The 23,927-nt window shown below is 39.7% G+C and overlaps 1 protein-coding gene across 3 annotated transcripts in view; it reads left to right on the top strand.

Moving 5' to 3' along the window:
- Window positions 1-23,668, top strand: part of LOC135700141 (GATA zinc finger domain-containing protein 10-like) — a 63,138-nt gene extending 39,470 nt beyond the window's left edge. For 2 of the 3 annotated variants that reach the window (XM_065220559.1, XM_065220558.1), the window contains exons 5-8: window positions 21,045-21,457; window positions 21,818-21,967; window positions 22,085-22,766; window positions 22,955-23,668. In XM_065220559.1, coding sequence (XP_065076631.1) covers window positions 21,045-21,457; window positions 21,818-21,967; window positions 22,085-22,766; window positions 22,955-23,339 — 1,630 coding nt within the window. In that variant the 3' untranslated portion in view covers window positions 23,340-23,668. The remainder of the gene's footprint in view (window positions 1-21,044; window positions 21,458-21,817; window positions 21,968-22,084; window positions 22,767-22,954) is intronic. The other variant, XM_065220560.1, reaches the window with a different exon arrangement.
- Window positions 23,669-23,927: the final 259 nt, after the last annotated feature.

Below are 23,927 nucleotides of genomic sequence, written 5' to 3'. Positions count from 1 at the left end.
ATTTTCAGAACTCCTGGATTTCATATCCACGATAACTCGCAGGAATTTTCAGAATTCTCAGACGGAGTTTCCTGAATCCACGAACAAAATTCTCTGAATTCCCAGATTAAGTCCTCAGAGTTTTCGGATGACATTCCCAAAATTTCTGGCTGGAATTTCCAGAATTCTTAGATGTCGTTCTCATAATTACTCGGTCAAATTTTCAGAATTATTTAACGCAATTCTCAGAATTCCCGGATAAAATTTTCAGAATTACTGGATGGTTTCTGTAATGGAATTCCAAGAATTCCCAGATAAACTCTCAGAATTTCTGGATGTCATAACAATGATAACTAGCAGGAATTTTCAGAATTCACGAATAAAATTCTTTCAAATCCCAGCTAAGAGCTAAATTTGTGGGTCAAATTTCTATAATTACTTAACAGAATTCTCAGAATTTCCGGATAACATTTTCAGAATTACTAGATTACATTTCAAGAATTCTTTAATGGAATTCTCAGAATCCCTGTATACAATTCTCAGAACTTGTGGATGTCATAACCATGGTAACTCGCAGGAATTTTCGGACGGAGTTTCCAGAATCCACGAATAAAATTCTCTGAATTCCTAGATTAAGTCCCCGGAATTTTCGGATGGCTGAAATTTCCAGAATTCTTCGATGTCGTTCTCATAATAAATAGATTAAATTTCCAGAATTCTTCAATGATATTATCAGAATTCCCGGATAAAATTCTCATAATTGCTGAATCAAATTTCCAGATTTCTTTAATGGAATTCTCAGAATTCAAGTGTTGAATTATCAGTATTTCTGGATGTCATGAACATGATAGTCCGCAGGAATTTACACAATCCACCAATAAAATGCTTTGAATTCCCAGATAAAATCCCCAGAAATTTCAGATGACATTCCCAAAATTTCCGGCTGGTATTTCCAGAATTCTAAAATGTTGTTTTCAGAATTACTGGATCAAATGTTCAGAATTCTTTAATGGAATGGCCAGAATTCCAAGACCAAATTCTCAGAATTAGTCGATCAAATTTCCGGAATTATTTAATGAATTTCTCAGAATTCCCAAATAAAATTCTCAGAATTCTTTGATGAAATTCTCTGAACTTCAGGATAAAATTGTTAGAATTTCTTGATGTCATAACCATGCTAACTCACAGGAATTTTCAGAATTCTTGGACGGAGTTTCCAGGATCCATGAATAAAAATTATCTGAATTCCCAAATAAAGTCCCCAGTATTTTTGGAAGACATTCCCAAAATTTCCGGCTGACATTCCAAGAATTCTAAGATGTCGTTTTTAATTGCACCATTCAAATTTCCATAATTCTTCAATGGAATTCTTGGATGAAATTCTTAGAATTTCGGGATGTCATAACCATTATAACTAGCAGGAATTTTCAGAATCCACGAATTAAATTCTCTGAATCCCCAGAATTTTCGGATGAAATTCCCAAATTTCCGGCTGGCATTCCCAGCATTCTTAGATGTTGTTTTTAGAATTACTGGGTAAAATTTCCACAATTCTTTAATGAAATTCTCATAATTCCCAGATCAAATTCTCGAAATTCTTTGATGAAATTCTCTGAATTTTCGGATAAAATTGTCAGAATTTCTGGATGTCATAACCATGATAAATCGCAGGAATTTTCAGAATTCTTCGACGGAGTTTCCAGAATCCATGAATAAAATTATATGAATTCCCAAATAAAGTCCCCAGTATTTTTTAAAGACATTCCCAAAATGTCCGGCTGACATTCCAAGAATTCTAAGATGTCGGTTTTGATTGTACGATTCAAATTTCCAGAATTCGTTAATGGAATTCTCTCAATTCTCGGATTAAATTCTTGGTCTAATCTCCAGAATTCTTTAATGGAATTCTCAGAATTCTCGGACCAAATTCTCAGAATTCTTGGATCAAGTTATGAGAATTCCTGGATGTCATTACCATGGTAACTAGCAGGAATTTTTAGAAGCCACGAATAAAATTCTCTGAATACCGAGATAAAGTCTCCAGGATTTTCGGATGACATTCCCAAAATTTCTGGTTAGCATTCTCAGAATTCTTAGATGTCGTTTTCAGAATTACTGGATCAAATTTATAGAATTCATTAATGGAATTCTCAGAATTCCCAGATAAAATTCTCAGATTACTGGATAACATTTTCAGAATTCTTTAATGGAATTCTCAGAATTCGCGGATCAAATTTTCAGAACTCCTGGATTTCATATCCATGATAACTCGCAGGAATTTTCAGAATTCTCGGACGGAGTTTCCAGAATCCATGAATAAAATTCTTTGAATTCCCAGGGTAAGTCCTCAGAATTTTCGGATGACGTTCTCGACATATCTCGCTGAAATTCCCAGAATTCTTAAATGTCGTTCTCATAATTACTCGGTAAAATTTCCAGAATTATTTAACGAAATACTCAGAATTCCCGATTAAAATTCTCAGAATTACTGGATTAAATTTCAAGAATTCTTTAATGGAATTCTCAGAATTCCCGATTGAAATCCTCAGAATTACTGGGCCAAATTTCCAGATTTCTGTAATGAAATTCTAAGAATTCCCGGATAATTCTCAGAATTTCTGGATGTCATACCATGTTAATTAGCAGGAATTTTCAAAACCAACAAATAAAATTCTCTGAAATCCCAGCTAAAGTTCCCTGAATTTTCGGATGAACTTACGGAATTATTCGATGAAATTCTCAATATTTCTGGATGTCATAACCATGCTAACTCGCAGGAATTTTCTGAATTCTTGGACGGAGTTTCCAGAATTCATGAATAAAATTATCTGAATTCCCAAATAAAGTCCCCAGAATGTTCGGAAGTCATTCCAAAAATTTCCGGTTGACATTCCTAGTATTCTAAGATGTCGTTCTTGATTGCACGATTCAAATTTCCAGAATTCTTTAATGGAATTCACATAATTCCTGGATAAAATTCTGGGTCAAATTTCCAGAACTCTTTAATGGAATTCTCTGAATTCTCGGATCAAATTCTCACAATTTCTGAATGTCATAATCGTGTCATAAGCAGAAATTTTCAGAATCCACGAATTAAATTATCTGAATTCCCAGATTAAGTCCCCAGAATTTTTGTATGACATTCCCAAAATTTCCGGCTGAAATTCCCAGAATTCTAAGATGTCGCTCTCAGAATAACAAGATTATAATTTTCAGAATTCTTTAATGGAATTCTCAGAATTCAAGGGTTGAATTATCAGTATTTTTGGATGATCATGTTCATGACCCGCAGGAATTTTCAGAATCAACCAATAAAATTCTCTGAATTCCTAGATAAAGTCCCCAGATATTTCAGATGACATTCCCAAAATTTCCGGCTGGCATTTCCAGAATTCTTACATGTTGTTTTCAGGAATTTCCAGAATTCCGAGATCAAATTCTCAGAATTAATCGATCAAATTTCCGGAATTATTTAATGAAATTCTCAAGATTTCTGGATGTTATAACCATGTTAACTAGCAGGAAATTTCAGAATTCTTGGCCAGAGTTTCCAGAATCCATTCGTTTACAGAATTCTTTAATGGAATTCTCAGAATTTCCGGATAAAGTTCTGGGTCAAATTTCCAGAATTCTTTAATGAAATTCTCTGAATTTCCGGATGAAATTGTCCGAATTTCTGACATTCAGTCCATGATAATTCGCAGGAATTTTCTGAATTCTTGGACAGAGTTTCCAGAATCCATGAACAAAATTATCTGAATTCCCAAATAAAGTCCCCAGAATTTTCAGAAGGCATTCCAAAATTTCCGGCTGACATTCCAAGAATTCTAAGAAGAACGTGATGGTACGATTCAAATTTCCAGAATTCTTTAATGGAATTCACCTAATTCCTGGATAAAATTCTGGGTTAAATTTCCAGAATTATTTAATGGAATTCTCTGAATTCTCGGATCAAATTCTCACAATTTCTGAATGTCATAACCGTGTCATAAGCAGAAATTTTCAGAATCCACGAATTAAATTCTCTGAATTCCCAGATTAAGTCGCCAGAATTTTCGGATGACATTCCCAAAATATCCGGCTGAAATCCCCAGAATTCTAAGATGTTGTTCTCAGAATTACAAGATTAAATTTCCAGAATTCTTTAATGGAATTCTCAGAATTCTTTGATAAAATTCTTGGTCAAATTTCCAAAATTCTTTAATGGAATTCTCTGAATTCTTGGATCAAATTCTCAGAATTTCTGGATGTCATAACCATGGTAACTAGAAGGAATTTTCAGTATCCACGAATTAAATTCTCTGAATTCCCAGATTAAGTCCCCAGAATTTTCGGATAACATTCCCAAAATATCCTGCTGAAATTTCCAGAATTCTAAGATGTCGTTCTTGATTGCACGATTCAAATTTCTAGAATTCTTTAATCGATTTCCCAGAACTCCCGGATAAAATTGTGGGTCAAATTTACAGACTTTTTTGATGGAATTTTCAGAATTTACCGATAAAATTTTCACAATTTCTGAATGTCATAACCATGATAATTCGCAGGAATTTTCTGAATTCTTGGACGAAGTTTCCAGAATCCATGAATAAAATTATCTGAATTCCCAAATAAAGTCCCCAGAATTTTCGGAAGACATTCCCAAAATGTTTGGCTGACATTCCAAGTATTCTAAGATGTCGTTCTTGATTGCACGATTCAAATTTCCAGAATTCTTTAATGGAATTCTCAGAATTCCCGGATCAAATTCTCAGAATTCTCGGACCAAATCCTCAGATTTCTCGGCTCAAATTCTCAGAATTTCTGGATGTCATAACCATGGTAACTAGCAGGAATTTTTGGATGACATTCCCAAAATTTCCAGCAAGCATTCCCAGCATTCTTCGATGTATTTTTCAGAATTACCGGGTGAAATTTCCACAATTCTTTAATGGAATTCTCAGAATTCCCAGATCAAATTCTCAGAATTCTCTAATGAAATTATCTGAACTTCCGGATAAAATTCTCATAATTTCTGAATGTCATAACGATGATATCTCGCACGGATTTTCTGAATTCTCGGACGGAGTTTCCAGAATCCACCTATCAAATTTTCGGAATTCCCAGGTAAAGACCCCAGTCGTTCTCAGAATTACTGGGTCATTTTTTCTTGATTAGATAGATTTTTAGTCGTAGGCTAGTTCAGCTCTTAACATTAGTTGGTCAAATTTCCTGAATATTTTAATTGATTTCTCAGAATTTTCGGATAAAATTGTCAGAATTTTTGGGTGTCATAACCAGGAATTTTCAGAATCCACGAATAAAATTCTCTGAATACCGAAATAAAGTCTCCAGGATTTTCGGATGACATTTCCAAAATTTCCGGCTTTTATTCCCACCATTCTTAGATGTCGTTTTCAGATTTACTGCATCAAATTTCCAAAATGCTTTAAAGGAATTCTCAAAATTCTCAGAATTACTGGATCAAATTTCCAGAATTCTTCAAGAAATGCTCTGAATTTCTAGATAAAATTCTCATAATTTCTGGATGTCATAATAATGATAACTCGCAGGAATTTGCAGAATTGTCGGACGAAGTCTCCAGAATTCACGAATAGAATTCTCTGAAGTTCCAGATTAAGTCCCCACAATTGTCGGATAAAATTCCCAAAATTTTCAGCTTTTCTTTGATGAAATTCTCTGAATTTCCGGATAAATTTGTCCGAATTTCTGGATGTCATAGCCATGATAACTCGCAGGAATGTTCTGAATTGTTTTACGGAATTTCCAAATAAAGTCCCCAGAATTTTCGGAAGACATTCCCAAAATTTTCGGCTGACATTCCAAGAATTTTAAAATGTTCTCGATAACACGATTCAAATTTCCAGAATTCTTTATCTTTATTTCTTTAATCAAATTCTCAGAATTTTCGGATAAAATTTTCAGAATTTTTGGAAGGCATAACCATGATTACAAGCAGGAATTTTCAGATTCCAGGAAAAAAAATTTCTGAAAACCCAGATAAAGTCTCCAGGGTTTTCGGATGACATTCCCAAAATTTTCAGCTGGTATTGCCAGAATTCTTAGATATCGTTTTCAGAATTACTGGATCAAATTTCCAGAATTATTTAATAGAACTTCCGGATTAAATTTTCATACTTTCTGAATGTCATAACGATGATAACTCGCAGAAATTTACTGAATTCTCAGACGGAGTTTCCAGAATCCACCTATCAAATTTTCGGAATTCCCAGGTAAAGACCCCAGTCGTTCTCAGAATTACTGGGTCATTTTTTCTTGATTAGATAGATTTTTAGTCGTAGGCTAGTTCATCTCTTAACATTAGTTCGTCAAATTTTCTGAATATTGTAATGGATTTCTCAGAATTTTCGGATAAAATTTTCAGAATCCACGAATAAAATTCTCTGAATACCGAGATAAAGTCTCCAGGATTTTTGGATGACATTACCAAAATTTCCGGCTTTCATTCCCACCATTCTTAGATGTCGTTTTCAGATTTTCTGCATCAAATTTCCAAAATGCTTTAAAGGAATTCTCAAGATTCTCAGAATAACTGGATCAAATTTCCAGAATTCTTCAAGAATTGTTCTGAATTTCTAGATAAAATTCTCATAATTTCTCATAAATTCTGGAATTTGCAGAATTGTTGGATGAAGTCTCCAGAATTCATGAATAGAATTCTCTGAAGTTCCAGATTAAGTCCCCAGAATTGTCGGATGAAATTCCCAAAATTTCCAGCTTTTCTTTGATAATTTTTTTTTTTTTTGTTTTTTTTTTTCTTTATTATAGTCACTTTAACGCTCTTGGGTCATTCGTGACTTGTCGGGGGGTGAGATTTGAACTCGTGACTTTGGCGTGAGAGGTATGGATGCTAACCACTACGCCGGGATCGCCCCTACAATTCTTTGAATTTCCGGATAAATTTGTCTGGATTTCTAGATGTCATAGCCATGATAACTCGCAGGAATTTTCTGAATTTTTGGACGGAATTTCCAAATAAAGTCCCCAGAATTTTCGGAAGACATTCCCAAAATTTTCGGTTGACATTCCAAGGATTTTAAAATGTTCTCGATTACACGATTCAAATTTCCAGAATTCTTTAATGAAATTCTCAGAATTCTCGGATAAAATTCTGAATCAAATTTCCAGAATTCTTTAATGAAATTCTCAGAATTCTCGGATAAAATTCTGAATCAAATTTCCAGAATTCTTTAATGAAATTCTCAGAATTCTCGGATCAAATTCTCAGAATTTTCGGATAAAATTTTCAGAATTTTTGGAAGGCATAACCATGATTACAAGCAGGAATTTTCAGATTCCAGGAATAAAGTTTTCTGAAAACCCAGATAAAGTCTCCAGGGTTTTCAGATGACATTCCCAAAATTTTCAGCTGGTATTCCCAGAATTCTTAGATGTCGTATGCAGAAATAATGGATCAAATTTCCAAAATTATTTAATGGAATTCTCAAAATTTCCAGATAAAATTCTCAGAATTACTGGATCAAATTTCCAGAATTTTAAAGAAATTCTCTGAATTTCTGGATAAAATGCTCAAAATTTCTGGATTTCATTACTATAATAACTCGCAGAAATTAGAATTGTCGGACGGAGTCTCCAGAATTCACGAATAAAATTCTCTGTATTCCCAGATTAAGTCCCCAGAATGTTAGGATCAAATTCCCAAAATCGCCGGCTGGTATTCGCAGAGGTCTAAGGTGTTGTTCTAAGAATTTCTGGATCAAAAATCCAAAATTCTTTAATGAAATCCTCTGGATTTTCGTATAAAATACCCAAAATATATTGATGTCATAACCATGATAACTCGCAGGAATTTTCAGAATTCTCGGACGGAGTCTCCAGAATTCACGATTCAAATTCTCTGAATTACCAGATTAAGTCCCCATAATTTTCAGATGAACTTCCCAAAATTTCTGGCTGGCATTCTCAGAATTCTAAGATGTCGTTCTTAGAATTACTCTGTCAAATTTCCAGAATTGTTTAATGGAATTCGCAGAAATCCTGGATAAAATTCTCACAGTTACTGGATCAAATTTCCAGAATTCTTTAACGGAATTATCAGCATTCCCAGATAAAATTCTCAGAATTTCTGGATTTCATAATAAAATTTTCACAACTCCTGGATCAAATTTCCGGAATTCTGGAATGGAATTTCCCGGATTTTTAAAAATAAATTCTCAGAGTTTTCAGATGCCATTAATGAAATTCCCAAATATTGTTGTTCCAGAGATTTATTTCCTTTTTCTGGATTAATTCCCAGAAGAAGAAGAAGAAGTGTCACAGCAGCTATCAGATAAACAAGGCTTCAATGAATCGTCTGCAAACATAATTCAAGTTTGTCAATATGTTACTATGTTTTTTTCAGTGTTAAGATCATTTTCATACTGACGCGTCGCGAATATATTTTTTTTCTCTAAGTCGATGTAAACGAATTGCCAGAGGTTACAAATAGTGAGGTTAACTTGACGATGCAGTTCCCTATAGACGAGTACACGGATGGATTTGAGTTCACTCACTCGAGAAAAAAAATGGCACAAGCTACTGGCAATGTTTATTTCATGAATATTTGCCAATTTTTGCCCAGGATCATATTTTGTGTTTATGAATCGAACTAGAGGGTGGCTTATCAGAAATTCATATCTTTTTAGGAGCCTCAAAATGAACCCCCCCCTTATTGAAATGTTTATTTAGAAATCTCGATTGATGTTAGAATAGGTCCTACGTCCATGGTAGTCATTTGAAGTGCCCAGGACCACACTGGTCATGTTTTAGGAACCACGGAAGGAACTAGAACCGAGACAAATAAAAGCACAACCTAGGGACTAATTTTTCTCAAAATAGTATCAGAAACGAGATAGTCTTGTTAGACAAACAAGAACTAAAAGAAGGGCCTAATTTATTTATCTAGATCATATCAAAACGAGATTGTCCAGTACTATACACTTGCCCGGTGGATCAATACGGGTTTAAATATGAAAAGAACCACCCTAATCAAAAATATGTGAACCACCCTAGTGAAGCATAACGTACACGCTTTTTCAAAACTAGCCAAATTTGAGTAGAATCCACCCAGATCAGTCAAAACTGAACAAGTTGACCAATGGACAACATCGACATGAATCCGATCGACGTTGTTCATTTGACAAACTTGTCAATTCCAACATAGTTTACCCAATTTTTGGTAGGTTCAGTTTTGACCGATCTGAGTGGACTCTACCCAGATTCGGTAGGTTTTGAAGTAGCTTGTATTAGATGCTAGTGTGTTGCCTGACTCATAAAGAATATACGTTGTATCTGCGGTCCCTCGGATACAACGTATACCTCGTCTAATTTAACATAGCATTTGCAATGCAAAATTAGACGAGTTCATCTTCCTCCCGGATACTGCGTATATTCGTCATGCGACAGGTAAGACAGTAGTGATGGTTTCGAATGATCTTCTTTCCTTTATTTAACGTCGGTCTTTGTTCCGCAATCTAGTGCCAATCACCGACGGACATCGATTGCCATTCATTAGGGTGAGAGAGCAGTCACGCTTACCATTACACCACCAGCGCCGGCATGGTTTCGAATGATATCTTGACCAACAATTGAAAGAGGCGGAACAACCAAACGTAAACAATAGCTTTAAACGCAAATTCCTCGAGAATCAAAGCACAACCAAGAAATCTAACACCACCATCTGATAGAGCAAACTTTCTTTTATAGAATGGCTTTGTTAGTTTACGTTCAATGTAGGCCATTTTTTTGACTTTTAAAAACCTAAAACTTTGATGATTTTGCACCACCCCTAAGGGATTAGGCCAGTGTACAAGCCGAAAAAATTGGCACCCTAATATAGACGATTGCATGCGTTCAGCTTTTAACTGCACCAAGCTATAATGTAATCACCGACAAACCGACATGAATGACCATACAAAGTACCATGAAGTTTCTTATCAAGGCACAAATCTGACATCTGCCACCGTGTTCGCGTAAAATGTTTATCCTAGCCACGAACACGCGTACAAAGTGTATGAGTTGGTTCGCGTCCAATCTATTCCGGACAAATTATTTTTATCTAGATACAAAATTTCTATGGTTTTGACAGATGGCATCGCTGCACATTTTAATCGGCCGTTACGAATTCTGTATCAAGAGTTAAGATTAAGTTGCATGTCGGTTTGTCGGTGTTGTAATGTTTCGGGTGTTCATATATTTTCCGATCAAAAGCTGATTCAACCTTTCTTGCTTCGAAAAACGGTCGTTTAGTTTTGGATTTCTGTTGAGGTATAGCTTCTCCAATTTCGACCAGCACCTTTTGCAAACCGAAAGCGTCCAAAAATGTCTCAGCATTCAAAGAAAACTGACACGAAGTGCTGCTATAACCGCTTTGACACCCGTCGTCAATCGAATTGGAGTTAATTCGCCGTCCACAAAAGCCATGATCACCTGCTGGAATAAAATTTTTCTTAGCTGATGCCTCCTTCTACTGCACGCTGTCGGGTCGGTTGGCAGCTCGCTCGCGTTAGTGAGCGTGGCTCACCCAAACCAAACGAACGATCATTACCGTTTCGGTAACGCATGTGAGTAGAAGTGTTTTCCTCGGTGGCTGTGGACTCGCGTGTGTTCGATCATCAAATCGGTTCGGTTTTCGCGGAGCTCGCGGAATAAACAAAGAAAATAAGCCATAAGTCGTGGACTACCGCGCCAAATTGGCCTCCGCCAATTTGGAAATCTGGTCAATTGGAACGTGATTGGAGCCCCACCGCGCGAGTGCGTTACGTTCGGGTACGCAAATCATCATCATTATCGTAACCGTTGTTGTTTTTTTGTCGTTCGCGGTAAACGGTGGAAAAACGGCCATCGGCGGTCGGCGGAGCCGAAATTGATAGCCGTTTTCTGCGGAGTCGTTGAACAATATCGATAGCGAAAAGAAAACAAGCCCGAGGTTGTGGTTTAATCGGGTGCGTTTTATTTTGCGTTTGTGGATTTGCTGTGATTCTCGCACAGTCCGGGCAGTGATGGTTAAACAATTTATTAATCGCTTGCGGTGAGTATTAATTAATTGAAGTGAGAGGCAATCGGGCTGATGATTCTGGTTCAAGGCACCTCCCCCTGGCCGTCCGTTCACTTTGGCGAGTTGAGCCCAGTAAGTGATGAGTCGGTTTTATTTCTGCGGAATCTATCTGATTGAATTTTTAATCGGCCCAGCACTGGGGGAGTGACTCACAACCGAGGCAGACAAAGGCGATGAAATTATTCCATCAATGTTTTGGCTGTTAATTCTCGGTGCGTGATAGATGATTTCCTTGATTTGAGTTGAATTCATTCAGTTGAGCAATTGAAATTGGTTTGATATTAAATGATTGTATTCACAATTAATTGGATTTCTTTTTAGTAAGAGGACATTATTTTTAGGACAGTATTCTTGTACGTCATAATTCAAGCTTAACACGCTGAAAACCTACTCCAGACAAATAGTTTCAAAGTCAAACATTCAAAGTCCTTTACATTTTGTAAGCATTGCTCTCCGCCTAAGTCCCTCTCTCAATGTGCTTAGATTTATTTTTCTATGTATTTTGCACCTGCCTTAGTAAAAATTTTAAAATTAGTTTTGCCCGATAATTTTAGATTAAGCCGTAGCAGTAAAATTGATCATTGAGATTTAAAATGAAGCCTTATTAATAGTTGAGCAGTTTTTGGACGACCTTCCACCAGAAATTTTAAGAAAACTAGGCGATAGTTTGCTGAATTTTTTAAGGAGAGCATAGATAAGGCCCTACTTTTTCGAGGTTCTAGAAGAAAATTCAAGATATTTTTCCACGGCAAAGTTCGAGTGATATGATCCCTAGTGATCAACTTAAAACATTTGTTTGGTTTTATCATAGTCTTGTAGGCCACAATTTGGCTATAAAACATGCCATGTTGCTTGTAATGAATCAATTGCATATCATATACATAATTACAGTCAAGATTCCTATAGTGCGGATGCGTTCTTGACGGATTCCTATAGTACTGATGCCAATGGATTCCTATCGTGCAGTCGATCCGGCATTAACGAATACACGTGTCATATGAGATTTGAGCTAATTGGGACCAAAAACTGATTGTACGGCAATTTGAAGAGCTAACTTCCTGATGTATTTGGAGTAGTTGTTAAGAAGATAGTTGGCCACCTTTTGGGGCGATCCAGTTTCCAAGAAGACACAAGTCTGGTCCTGTGGAAGATCCAGAACATCCGTAAAACTGGTCAATTCATGAAACTGATCTTAGAGCTCCGTTTTTTTTCCAAACCACCCATAGACGTCTTATCAGAATTAATTCGAAGTTGTGACCGGAAAATGAACCCTGGGGACTGGGTGGCCAGATTTGTTTTTTTCATTATCGGTAGCTTTTCAAAACTTTTATCAGTAGTTATCGGTAGGCCGTCTTAAGAAGGCTTCCCGAAGCTTAAAACCTTTGTGGGCGGGGAAAAGATTAAAACAAATCACGCACAATTTTGGACTTTCGAACCGAGCCATCAGTCCTTCAACCTCATACATTGGATAGTCCAATCTAGAGTTGGTGGATAATGAGTCACACCAAGAGTGAAGCCAAGTCTACCTATTGAACTGTCAAACCGGCAACCTATCGTGCAAAGTAAACAAACATTACGGCCCACGAAAGGTATACGCCTTTTTAATAGAAACTAAGCGATCGATTCAACATCTGGTGGTGAATAGGAGAACGTCAAAAAGAGTGTTGTGAGCAGAAATTTCTGCCGTGAGGCATAGGAAACGGAACACTTTTCACTTTTCCTGATAAATTTATTCATCTGAGATGCTCCAAAACTTGATCTGTTGAAAAATTGATTTCTGTATCGTTTTTGCAAGGATCCTGCTGGTCTTCTGGAATATTTTTGTTGAGAAAAATGGAAAATTAGAATAGGGGAAACGCTCCTATAGTTGCGGTACGTTAGAAGCGTTAGGTTCCTATAGTTGTGTATGGAGTCTCCATACACAACTATAGGAACCTAACGCTTCTAACGTACCGCAACTATAGGAACGTTTACCCTAGTGCTTTAGTGGTTATGATCTTCCGGATTTCTTGTGCGTGAATAGTTTAGGTGCAAATCAGTTCAGATCTGTGGAAACTCGTACAAAAAGACAATTACCGATGGAAAGATGCTCAATGAAAAATGCTCTAATTTGCATTGTGAAAAATCTTTATTTTTATGTAAACAAACGGTTTGGTTGATGTTTCCTCTGGAATTCGCGTGGCACACTACGTTGCTGGTGCATTAAAAAGGCCTTTTGCAACAAAATATAAAATATCAAGACCAACAATTGAAATGGCCTTAACTCCATTTTGTAAACAAACTTTGTAAGGCCATTTTCTCGCGAACCGAAGTCCGCAAAGGCAAACCAACATAATGAACAGGTAGGGGAAATTCTCCTCTACCCGATTGTGGTTTAGGTTTGCGAATGAAGGTTTCGGTTCGCGAGAAAATGGCCTAATAAGGTTTGTTTACAAACTGGAGTTAAGGCCATTTCAATTGTTGGTCTTGATATAATCGAAGAAATCAAGCATAACTTTTCAAAAGAACGGATATAACATTGGATAGGAAATTAGAAACATTGGATAGCAATGTCATTATCAAGAACAACGTGTGAAAAGGGCATACAAGCTTTTTGTAAGCAAACCTTCTTATGCCCTTTTCTTGCCACCCACATGACACTTACGCAAACCATCAACATCACCGGGTAGGGTAAACTTTCCCCTTGTGGCTCTTGATATGAGATTATTAAATGCTATTTAAAAGTTAATGCTATTTTTTAAAATCTGTTTGTGCTATTAGTTGGATAAAGGGATAGCGTTTAAGAGAATTGGGAAAAATGTCGAGTTTTGCAAACACGGGCAAGACTTTTGATAAAACAAAATCATACACCTTTTACTTGTGTACTACTCACATACACCCTGATTGATTCGTCGGTATCACACCTTGATTGTTACATACACCCTGCATGATTCGTCTATTTGACAGAAGGGTTTTCACATACGTCAAATCAGATACACCGGTTTTTGTTTTGCAGTGAAGATACATCGGCAGCTCGAAAAGCATTGAGGAATTGTCGATTGGTTGGTTTATTTACATAACTACCCAGCAGTGTTGGCTAAAATCAAGATCTGAAAATCAAAATCAGCAAGCTTTCAAGATCAAGATCACCTAAAATCACACGCACCAATATCACAAGCTATCATCACCACGAAAATCACACGTGATTTTCGACCAATATCAGCCGTGATTTTCGATTCTCAAAATCAACCAGCATCAATATCAACCAAGATCAAAATCATCGTAAATCATAGGATTAGAAGATATGTGAAATTTTACAGTTTGGGCAATTCCGAAATTCAAGTCAACATTCCGGATGAAATTAAAATGGTGGATTTCAACCCCAGATGGCTCCCACAAATCCAAGATGGCTAACCAAAATTCAATATGGCGGCCCCTAGACAGGGAGTATGCATCTAAACCCATGCAATATGGGTATCTACGGAATGAGCTCGATGAGGCGAAGTGGAAAATTGACATCCGCCGCCATTTTGAAATACAATATAGTAAATCAAAATCCAATATGGCGGCCTTCGGACTAGGAATATGCATCTAAACCAATGCTGTATGGGTATCTATTATCTATATGGATGTCAATTTTCCACTTCCCCTCATCGAGCTCATTCCGTAGATACCCATATTGCATGGGTTTAGATCAATTTTCCCTGTCCGGGGGCTGCCATATTGGATTTTGGTCCGCCATATTGGATTCCAAAATGGCGGTGGATGTCAATTTTCCACTTCCCCTCATCGAGCTCATTCCGTAGATACCCATATTGCATGTGTTTAAATGCATATTCCTAGTCCGGGGGCCACCATATTAAATTTTGGCCGCCTTATTGGATTCCAAAATGGCGGCGGATGTCAATTTTCTACTTCCCCTCATCAAGCCCACTGCGTAGATACCCATATTGCATGGGCTTAGATCAATTTTCCCTGTCCGGGGGCTGCCATATTGGATTTTGGTTCACCATATTGGATTCCAAAATGGCGGCGGATGTCAATTTTCTACTTCCACTCATCGAGCTCATTTCACAGATATTCATATTGCATTGGTTTAAATGCATATTCCTAGTCCGGGGGCCGCCATATTGGATTTTCGTCCGCCCTATTGGATTCCAAAATGGCGGCGGATGTCAATTTTTCACTTTCACTCATCGAGCCCATTTCACAGATACCCATATTGCATGGGTTTAAATGCATATTCCTAGTCTGGAGGCCGCCATATTGGATTTTGTTCCGCCATATTGGATTTTGGTCTGCCATATTGGATTCCAAAATGGCGGCGGATGTCAATTTTCCACTTCCCCTCATCGAGCTCATTCCGTAGATACCCATATTGCATGGGTTTAAATGAATATTCCCTGTCCGGGGCGGCCATATTGGATTCCAAAATGGCGGCGGATGTCAATTTTCTACTTCCACTCATCGAGCTCATTTCACAGATATCCATATTGCATTGGTTTAAATGCATATTCCTAGTCCGGGGGCCGCCGTATTGGATTTTCGTCCGCCCTATTGGATTCCAAAATGGCGGCGGATGTCAATTTTTCACTTCCACTCATTGAGCCCATTTCACAGATACCCATATTGCATGGGTTTAAATGCATATTCCTAGTCTGGAGGCCGCCATATTGGATTTTGGTTCACCATATTGGATTCCAAAATGGCGGCGGATGTCAATTTTCTACTTCCACTCATCGAGCTCATTTCACAGATATCCATATTGCATTGGTTTAAATGCATATTCCTAGTCCGGGGGCCGCCATATTGGATTTTCGTCCGCCCTATTGGATTCCAAAATGGCGGCGGATGTCAATTTTTCACTTCCACTCATCGAGCCCATTTCACAGATACCCATATTGCATGGGTTTAAATGCATATTCCTAGTCTGGAGGCCGCCATATTGGATTTTGTTCCGCCATATTGGATTTTGGTCTGCCATATTGGATTCCAAAATGGCGGCGGATGTCAATTTTCCACTTCCCCTCATCGAGCTCATTCCGTAGATACCCATATGGCATGGGTTTAAATGAATATTCCCTGTCCGGGGCGGCCATATTGGATTTTGGTCCACCATATTGGATTCCAAAATGGCGGCGGATGTCAATTTTCTACTTCCACTCATCGAGCTCATTTCACAGATATCCATATTGCATTGGTTTAAATGCATATTCCTAGTCCGGGGGCCGCCGTATTGGATTTTCGTCCGCCCTATTGGATTCCAAAATGGCGGCGGATGTCAATTTTTCACTTCCACTCATCGAGCCCATTTCACAGATACCCATATTGCATGGGTTTAAATGCATATTCCTAGTCTGGAGGCCGCCATATTGGAGTTTGTTCCGCCATATTGGATTTTGGTCTGCCATATTGGATTCCAAAATGGCGGCGGATGTCAATTTTCCACTTCCCCTCATCGAGCCCATTCCGTAGATACCCATATTGCATGGGTTTAAATGAATATTCCCTGTCCGGGGCGGCCATATTGGATTTTGGTCCGCCATCTTGAATTCCAAAATGGCGGTGGATGTCAATTTTTCGCTTCCCCTCATCGAGCCCATTCCGTAGATACCCATATTGCATGGGTTTAGATGAATATTCCCTGTCCGGGGCGGTCACATTGGATTTTGTTCCGCCATCTTGAATTCCAAAATGGCGGTGGATGTCAGATTTTTACTTTGACTGTAATTCCAATCTATTGATTTTCCGTTTGGTTTTTGTGACCGCAAAATCAGCTAAGGTTAAAATCAGCCTTGATTTTCTGCTGCGTGATTTTGCTACTCTCAAGATCAGCTAAGATAAAATCCGCCGTGATTTTCTGTTTGTGATTTTGCTGATCTCAAGATCAGCAGTGATTTTCGACCGTTCCTGATTTTGGATTTTCTTGATTTTTTCCATCACTGCTACCCAGAGTTGTGAAATAATCGATGTTAAAAGCGGAGATGAGAGGGTCAGTCAGATGTTATACGTTTCTTTACGATTAACTTTTGAAATAATAAACATGTTGCTCCCGGAAATACAAAAACAAACAAACAAACTTGACGCATTTGCTGACTGATAGTGGTTGCTTTGTTTTTTTCACATACGACGCTTCACTGTGAGCGTATCTGCAGTTTTTGTGTTATCATCAAATTTTAACAGTTAAGTCATGTTGACAATAAAAGGGTGTATCAACACCATTTTAAAAACAATGAAAGAAGGTCACATAGGGCGTTCATTAAATATATTTTCCATAATGCATTACAATTTCAAACCTTGTTCTTCATTAACTCGTAGGAAAAGCATGTATTTTAAATTCGGTTAGATGTAAAATATCGATTTGTTTATTTTTACGACTTACGTCCTTTTGAAAAGTTATGCTTGAAATGATCGTAAACACGCAGCATTAAATTGTCATGGGATATGTTTGATAACGATCAGTAATGAGAATTTCTGCTATTTTTTGTTAAGATAATTTGACAAAATGTTGGCTTCGGCAAGGTATTATAACCTAAATATTATCGTCAGGGGGTAAACAACATCCTTGAGAGCTCAATTTTGGCATGTATCCACATTGTGGTTCAGAGCATCTATTGGCCACATTTGAGTGCTCTAGGACTTTGTCTACCCCCTGACGATAATAGGTTAAGGTAGTGCCGAGGCCGACATTTCCCCTAGGTAATGATTAACTACAGCCGTTATTTTTTTTCCTCTCTAGAAGTCATTTGAAGTTGATGTTGAAGTTATCTGTTGCTAAGTGAAAAGAAAAGGAATCTTTCGAAAACCGTAATGCGAGTTCAACTGTTTTTCTCGTGACGTGAATCATTATACACCGACCAGGAGACTGGCAACCCCATATCAATCCTATACGTAGTAGGCAACATCACGGGCCTTATTTAAATACGGCCCGCTTGACGTATACATGGTAGAAAGGGACGGAAAATAGCGTCATAAGTAGAAAGACAAGAGCAGATGATAGCAACAAAAACATGGCCGCCAGTCAGGCCCCTGACACCGACTCTAGTCTAATCATAACCTGGGACGGGACTTGACAATCGGGTTGCGATTTCGAGCCAATTTGCTGTCAAATCCGAGCCAGCATCTGATTGGTCGATTTGACAGCAGCAATCGTGGAATAAAAAGGACAGAGGGATCGCATCAATCTGGCTGGCAGTGATGCCGGAATCAATGTTGTCGTCAATGGTGTTGTTAATTGTTTATATTTGCGAAAGGAAAGTTGAAAAATTTAGTGCACTGCGTGTTTTAAGCGATGAATATTGTTGTTTGTTTATGGTTGTTTTTATTGTGTTGAGTAAAATCGATGTACAAGCTGCTGGACTGTGGTAAAAACTCCGAATAAAATCAAAATTAAAATAGAAAAAATATTTTACATTTCTGACATCATTGGTCAACCCCGTCAAACACCACGCACAACTTTCCGAAGGGCATTCTTCAAAAACATTAACAAGAGTGAGAAGCTCGATTATCAAGTCCCGTTCCGGATCATAACAAGTAAGTGTGAGTAGGATGAACGGAATATGGAACCAAAAAGGGGAGAAACAGAAACTAGCATCTCCGCTAGGAGACAGACAGAGAAAGTCGATTAAGGCTGTGAACCATTTGCCGAGTTAAATTTAACTCGTGGTTAAAAGTGACATTTCGAAAGTTATTTTCTATGTTCGAAAATCCCCGTGCTGTCGATCGACCGGTTTTCGAGAAGAACTTAGTCTAAGTTGCCAAAATTTAACTTCTTATCTGTCAGAAGTAACCTTTAGCAGCAGGAACACGTTCGTTGCATTCTCCAGTGTATCCGTCTTCAAATCCACCGGTGTGAGCAACTTAAACGCTTCGTCCCGTTTTTTTCTCGTCTAGTTGGGAAATGTCCTTGGCCATCTCAAACCGTGCATCAACGTTGATCTCGGCAGCCAATTCAGATCCCCGATCGATGACCAACGATCACGCTTTCGTCAATTTAGTTGCTAGCAATCTTGCCATCCCAAATTTTGTAGAACAGAATCGCACAAACGGCATCGATAACGTGAGCCCGTTTCAGCTATTGCAACATAACCAGCAGCCGATCGAGAGCCAGTTTGTCCGGTATCAGCTTGTCCAGGGGAGATCTTCTGGTTTTGTTCGGATTCCACTACTTGTTGTGTTGTTTTGTCAAAAGAAAACATTTGAACCGGGTTACCAAACATTTATTTTTTCACAAACAAACCATGTCAGTCTGATGACTGGCACTCTCGGCACACGTTAGGTACACTTAGAAAAAATTTGGCACAAAATAAGTGTGTAGAGTTACGACCACCTCTTGGTATTAGTATTTTTATCATTACCGAAATCCAGTTAAATAGACACATGTCAGAGCATTTGCTGATAATCAGTAAGCCGAGTGTACCTTCTCGAAGGAATTTCTTCTACCTTCTCGGAGGAATTTCTTCTACCCTCTCGGAGGAATGTCTTGTATCTTCTCGGAGGAATTTCTTCCCCCTCTCGGAGGAATTTCTTCTACCCTCTTGGAGGAATTGCTTCTACCCTCTCGGATGAATTTCTTCTCCCCTCTCGGAGGAATGTCTTCTACCTTTTCGGAGAAATTTCTTCTACCTTCTCGGAGGATTGTCTTCTACCTTATCGAAGGAATTTCTTCTCTTCTCTCGGAGGAATTTCTTCTACCCTCTCGTAGGAATGTCTGCTACCTGCTCGGAAGATTGTCTTCTACCTTCTCGAAGGAATTTCTTCTACCCTCTCGGAGGATTGTCTTCTACCTAATTAAAGGAATTTCTTCTCTTCTCTCGGAGGATTGTCTTCTACCTTCTCGGAGGATTGTCTTCTACCTTCTCGAAGGAATTTCTTCTACCCTCTCGGAGGAATATCTTCTATCTTTTTGGAGGAATTTCTTCTCCCCTCTTGGAGGAATTTCTTCTACCTTCTCGGAGGAATGTCTTCTATCTTCTCGGAGGAATTTCTTCTACCTTCTCGGAGGATTGTCTTCTACACTCTCGGAGGAATTTCTTTTACCCTCTCGGAGGAATTTCTTCTCGCCTCTCGGAGGATTGTCTTCTACCTTCTCGGAGAAATTTCTTCTACCCTGTCGGAGGAATTTCATCTACCCTCAGGGGAATTTCAACTGCCCTCACAGGGAGCGCCAGTAGCACCCTCGCAAGAAAGAGGACGGTTCTCTCTTACCGAGTTGCGCCATTGTCGTGACTGGACCGAGGTTTCCAGCCTCAGTCACGGTTCCACGAATCTGCTGTTCCCTTTGTTGGTCCGCTAGTGCAGCTATCCCTTCTGCTGGTGGTCCTTTGCTGGTCGTTCGCTCTCTCCACAGTCCGTCATAAGAATGCCGTCAACGAGCTTAGGTACCTCTTATTTATTCCTCTAGCTGTATCAAAATTCCCGAACCAATCAGATTTTGTTTACATACGGTCTATCACGCTTCACGCTCACTCGATTCTACTCATTTCTATTCCACATTAACTCTTTCTTCAAGTTACACCGAGCTTCCTGTCAACTTAAATGACAGAGGCAAAACCTGTCTACGCTTTCTGACAACAAATGTTAACACGTCCTCGGCGTTTTGTCGTTGCCACGATTCCGGGCACGGTGTGTATTTTTTTGTAATTATGCAGTTATAGCAACAATCAATTCGAAACTAACGATTTTAAATTGGCTCACTACTTGACTAGCCTATTGGTCCCAAGCAAACGATTAACGTACCCTATTCTACTCGAAATTCTAGTACTACACAATGTTTGTTTTGATTCGCTATGAAAGTTTGACAGATAAAATGAGGGGTTAGTGGATTTTCCTATGTTTCGAGGGGTGAATCGATTAGCTTGGGACCGAAGATAGTACCAGAGCTGAGCCAAAAAGTTGAGCACGTTTCTTCGGGACCTTCTAGTCTTGTTCGGGAACAAAGTGATCATTGAAATTTCAATCATATCCAAGCGTAGACCGCATTCTGATCCGCTCATCTTCTCCTTTCCAGCATGACCGACTCGTACATCAACGACTCGTCGGACAACGAATCGAAGAACAGCTGTGCCAAATCGAAGCTGGAAATGGCGGAAACCCTGCTGGCCGACCTGAACCTCCTGAACGGTGGTGGTGGCGGTGGTGGTGGGGGTGGCTTGATGATGGCCGGTCATGGCAACAACAACAACAACAACAATAATGGCAGCACCAGTACGGCGTCGGGCAATGGAGGCGGAGGAGGAGGAGGAGGAGGAGGAGGAGGAGGAGGGGGCGGTGGAGGTGGATACAATGGCACCACAACCAGTGCAACCAGTGGCATCAATCAGAGCACCAATAGCAATAATCTGGTGGTGGTTCTGCTCAAGGAGATTAGCAAGTTGCACGAAACGAATAAGAAAATCTGCCGAAATTTGCATGAAACCAAAGGTAGGTCCCGTAGTGTGAAGATTTGTAAACTGTTTCTTGACTCCGCCATGGGAGAGTGCGTGATCACTGAACTGTGTGCGTGCGTGTGATTCTGTTCTATTGCGAAAGCATGCTTGCGTTCTGCTTGTTATTCTTTTTTTTCTTTATCTAATTTGGTTATACATATTTATGATTTCTTACTGCCTATATTCATTGCTCTAGTCTATAAGATGAATACGTGAGAGTAGCTAATTGTTTGATTTCTTTCTTTCTTGTCATGCACCACCTCCGATGCCTACCAATTTTCCCACGCCCTATCCCACCGTTTATCCATTTTTCCAACGTTCTCTGTACCCGGACCCATCTGTTCACCTCTTCTAGTGGAGATGGAAGCTTTGAAGCATTCTTCGCACTGGGGCCTTAGCCAACGTAGAGACAGTATAAGCGGTATGAGCACCAATAGTCAGCCAGTAGGAATGCGTTACAATAGCTTCGGACTGCAGAGTCCTGCACCGACGTATCACTCGCAAGGTATTTCATCTAGTGTATAAGTCTACATAGGGCACCTAGTTGGCAAATTTGAACTTAAATGTATCTTTGGACAGTGTGTTTAGATAGGCGATCTAATTTGGGATTTGGATGTTTCAGGTAGCTACAGCCCCGGAATGGTGGCGGATGTGATTCGGGAGATCCGTGAGGTATCACGTGTCCGCGAGGAAGCCATGATGGATCGCATGAAAACGATGATCGAGGAGCGGTCGTGGGCCATGAACGAGGCCAACTTTCGGCTGCTCAAGGAATCGGAAGACATGAAAAAGAGCATGCACATGGTGCGGTCCGAGATGAACCAGATGGTCGATCGGATGCTGAAACTCGAGAACGAAGTCATCAATCTACGGGCTCAGCTGAATAGTCACCAGCATCAGCAGCAGCAGCATCATCAGCACCATCTGCGGGAGCGGGACTCCTATGCAGGTTCGTCGTCGTCCACGGCTGGTCAGGCGGCAAAGTTGAGGAGAAACAGTATGCATTTAAACTACGGAAGAATAAGCAATACGGACGAGTTCTACGGCGGCAATAACTTCAATGACCTGAGTAACGAACTACGATTCAGCAACGGCGGTGGCGGTAGTAACAATATGCGCGGCAAGATCGGTGAGAATAGCTTTGTCGGCCAGACGTTAAATGGAGGTGGTGGTTTCGGGGAGGAAATGCATGATGATTCCTCCAACGATCAGGTGTTGTTGTTGGAGAAGGATGCGTTGATGCTGAGGCGAGAGCTACAGGATGCTTTGGCCTCGAAGCAGGAGTCGGAAAACCGGATTACAGCGTAAGATTAACCCCATTGTAGTTGTGTGTGTGTGTGTCTGTTCATAGATCCTAGTCAGTATTTACTAACATGAGACTATCTCTCTCTCTCTCCGTTTCTTCATTCCATTCACTTCCTATCGCGTGATCATTCGAAATTCTTCCGATCCATTCAACCCAAATACCGATTTGAAACATCCCCCGATTCAGTTTGGAAAATATTGTAAGCACTCTCAAAGAACAGGTTCCGTCAGCCGTCACAATGCCGCAGCACCATCCCGGATACGGCATTCAATCGCGGACGACAGTGACGACGCCGACGCCGACGACGACTGCGAGCCCAGTTGGAATGGGGGTGGTGGCTAGTAGCCACCACCAGCAGCAGTACCAACAGCAACAGCAACAGTACTACTTCCGAACCATCAACAACGTTTCGCCAAGCCCTCAGCTGACTCATCCTCCGGCCGCACCGATATCACCCGCCAAGCTACAGAAGGCAGCGCAGATCCAGAGCATCCCACCGTCGTCCGGCAAGCAGTACATGCATCTGCCGTCCAGTGCGATTAACGTGTCCGGACCGGTTACGGATTTGTAAGGTCGGTAAAGGTATGCTTGGAAGGGTTTTTTTTTACCATGGAAGTTCTGGAAGTTCGAGGGGATCGTCTCTAGCCGGGGTGTGGCATCATGTTTTATGAACGTTTGAGGTACTGGGATGGGATGAGTTTATCGTTGTCCTCTAGTTGGTAACATTGGGCAGCAGAAGATCGGTTTTCACAAACTTACTCGAACTGTTGAAGCTGTGTAGATTGGGAAATGAATCTTCATTGGCTCGGGAGGCACGGAACAAATTTGGTAACGGATCGGGGATCTGAGAGGATGAGCTTCTGTGTAATTTTCCAATGATCTATGTACTCTACTAGCAGAGTTGTGGGGTTCCACCTATCCGGAGAAAAGCCTGATACAATCAGGCCTTTCTCCGGATACGTGGAACCCCACAAGGGCCATATTCCCGGTCGTCTAGTTGGGTTGGAATGCGAGCTAACTTTTTACGAGAGGGAGGTTCACCTGGTTTCCGTCGTTGCTATCCGCATCCATATCACCGAGCTAGCTGTTGCCGGGCCCGCTGAGTTTCACTGATGTAACCTTTCCGTACGTCGTGGACATGGATCAATGTTGCCAAAAC

Source organism: Ochlerotatus camptorhynchus, unplaced genomic scaffold (assembly GCF_037179485.1).
Source record: "Ochlerotatus camptorhynchus isolate MF236.1 unplaced genomic scaffold, CSIRO-AGI_Acam_v1.1 ptg000129l, whole genome shotgun sequence".
Taxonomy (NCBI): Eukaryota; Metazoa; Arthropoda; class Insecta; order Diptera; family Culicidae; genus Ochlerotatus; species Ochlerotatus camptorhynchus.
Note: the sequence above shows the minus strand (reverse complement) of the source record. Positions and strands in the feature narration are given on the sequence as shown.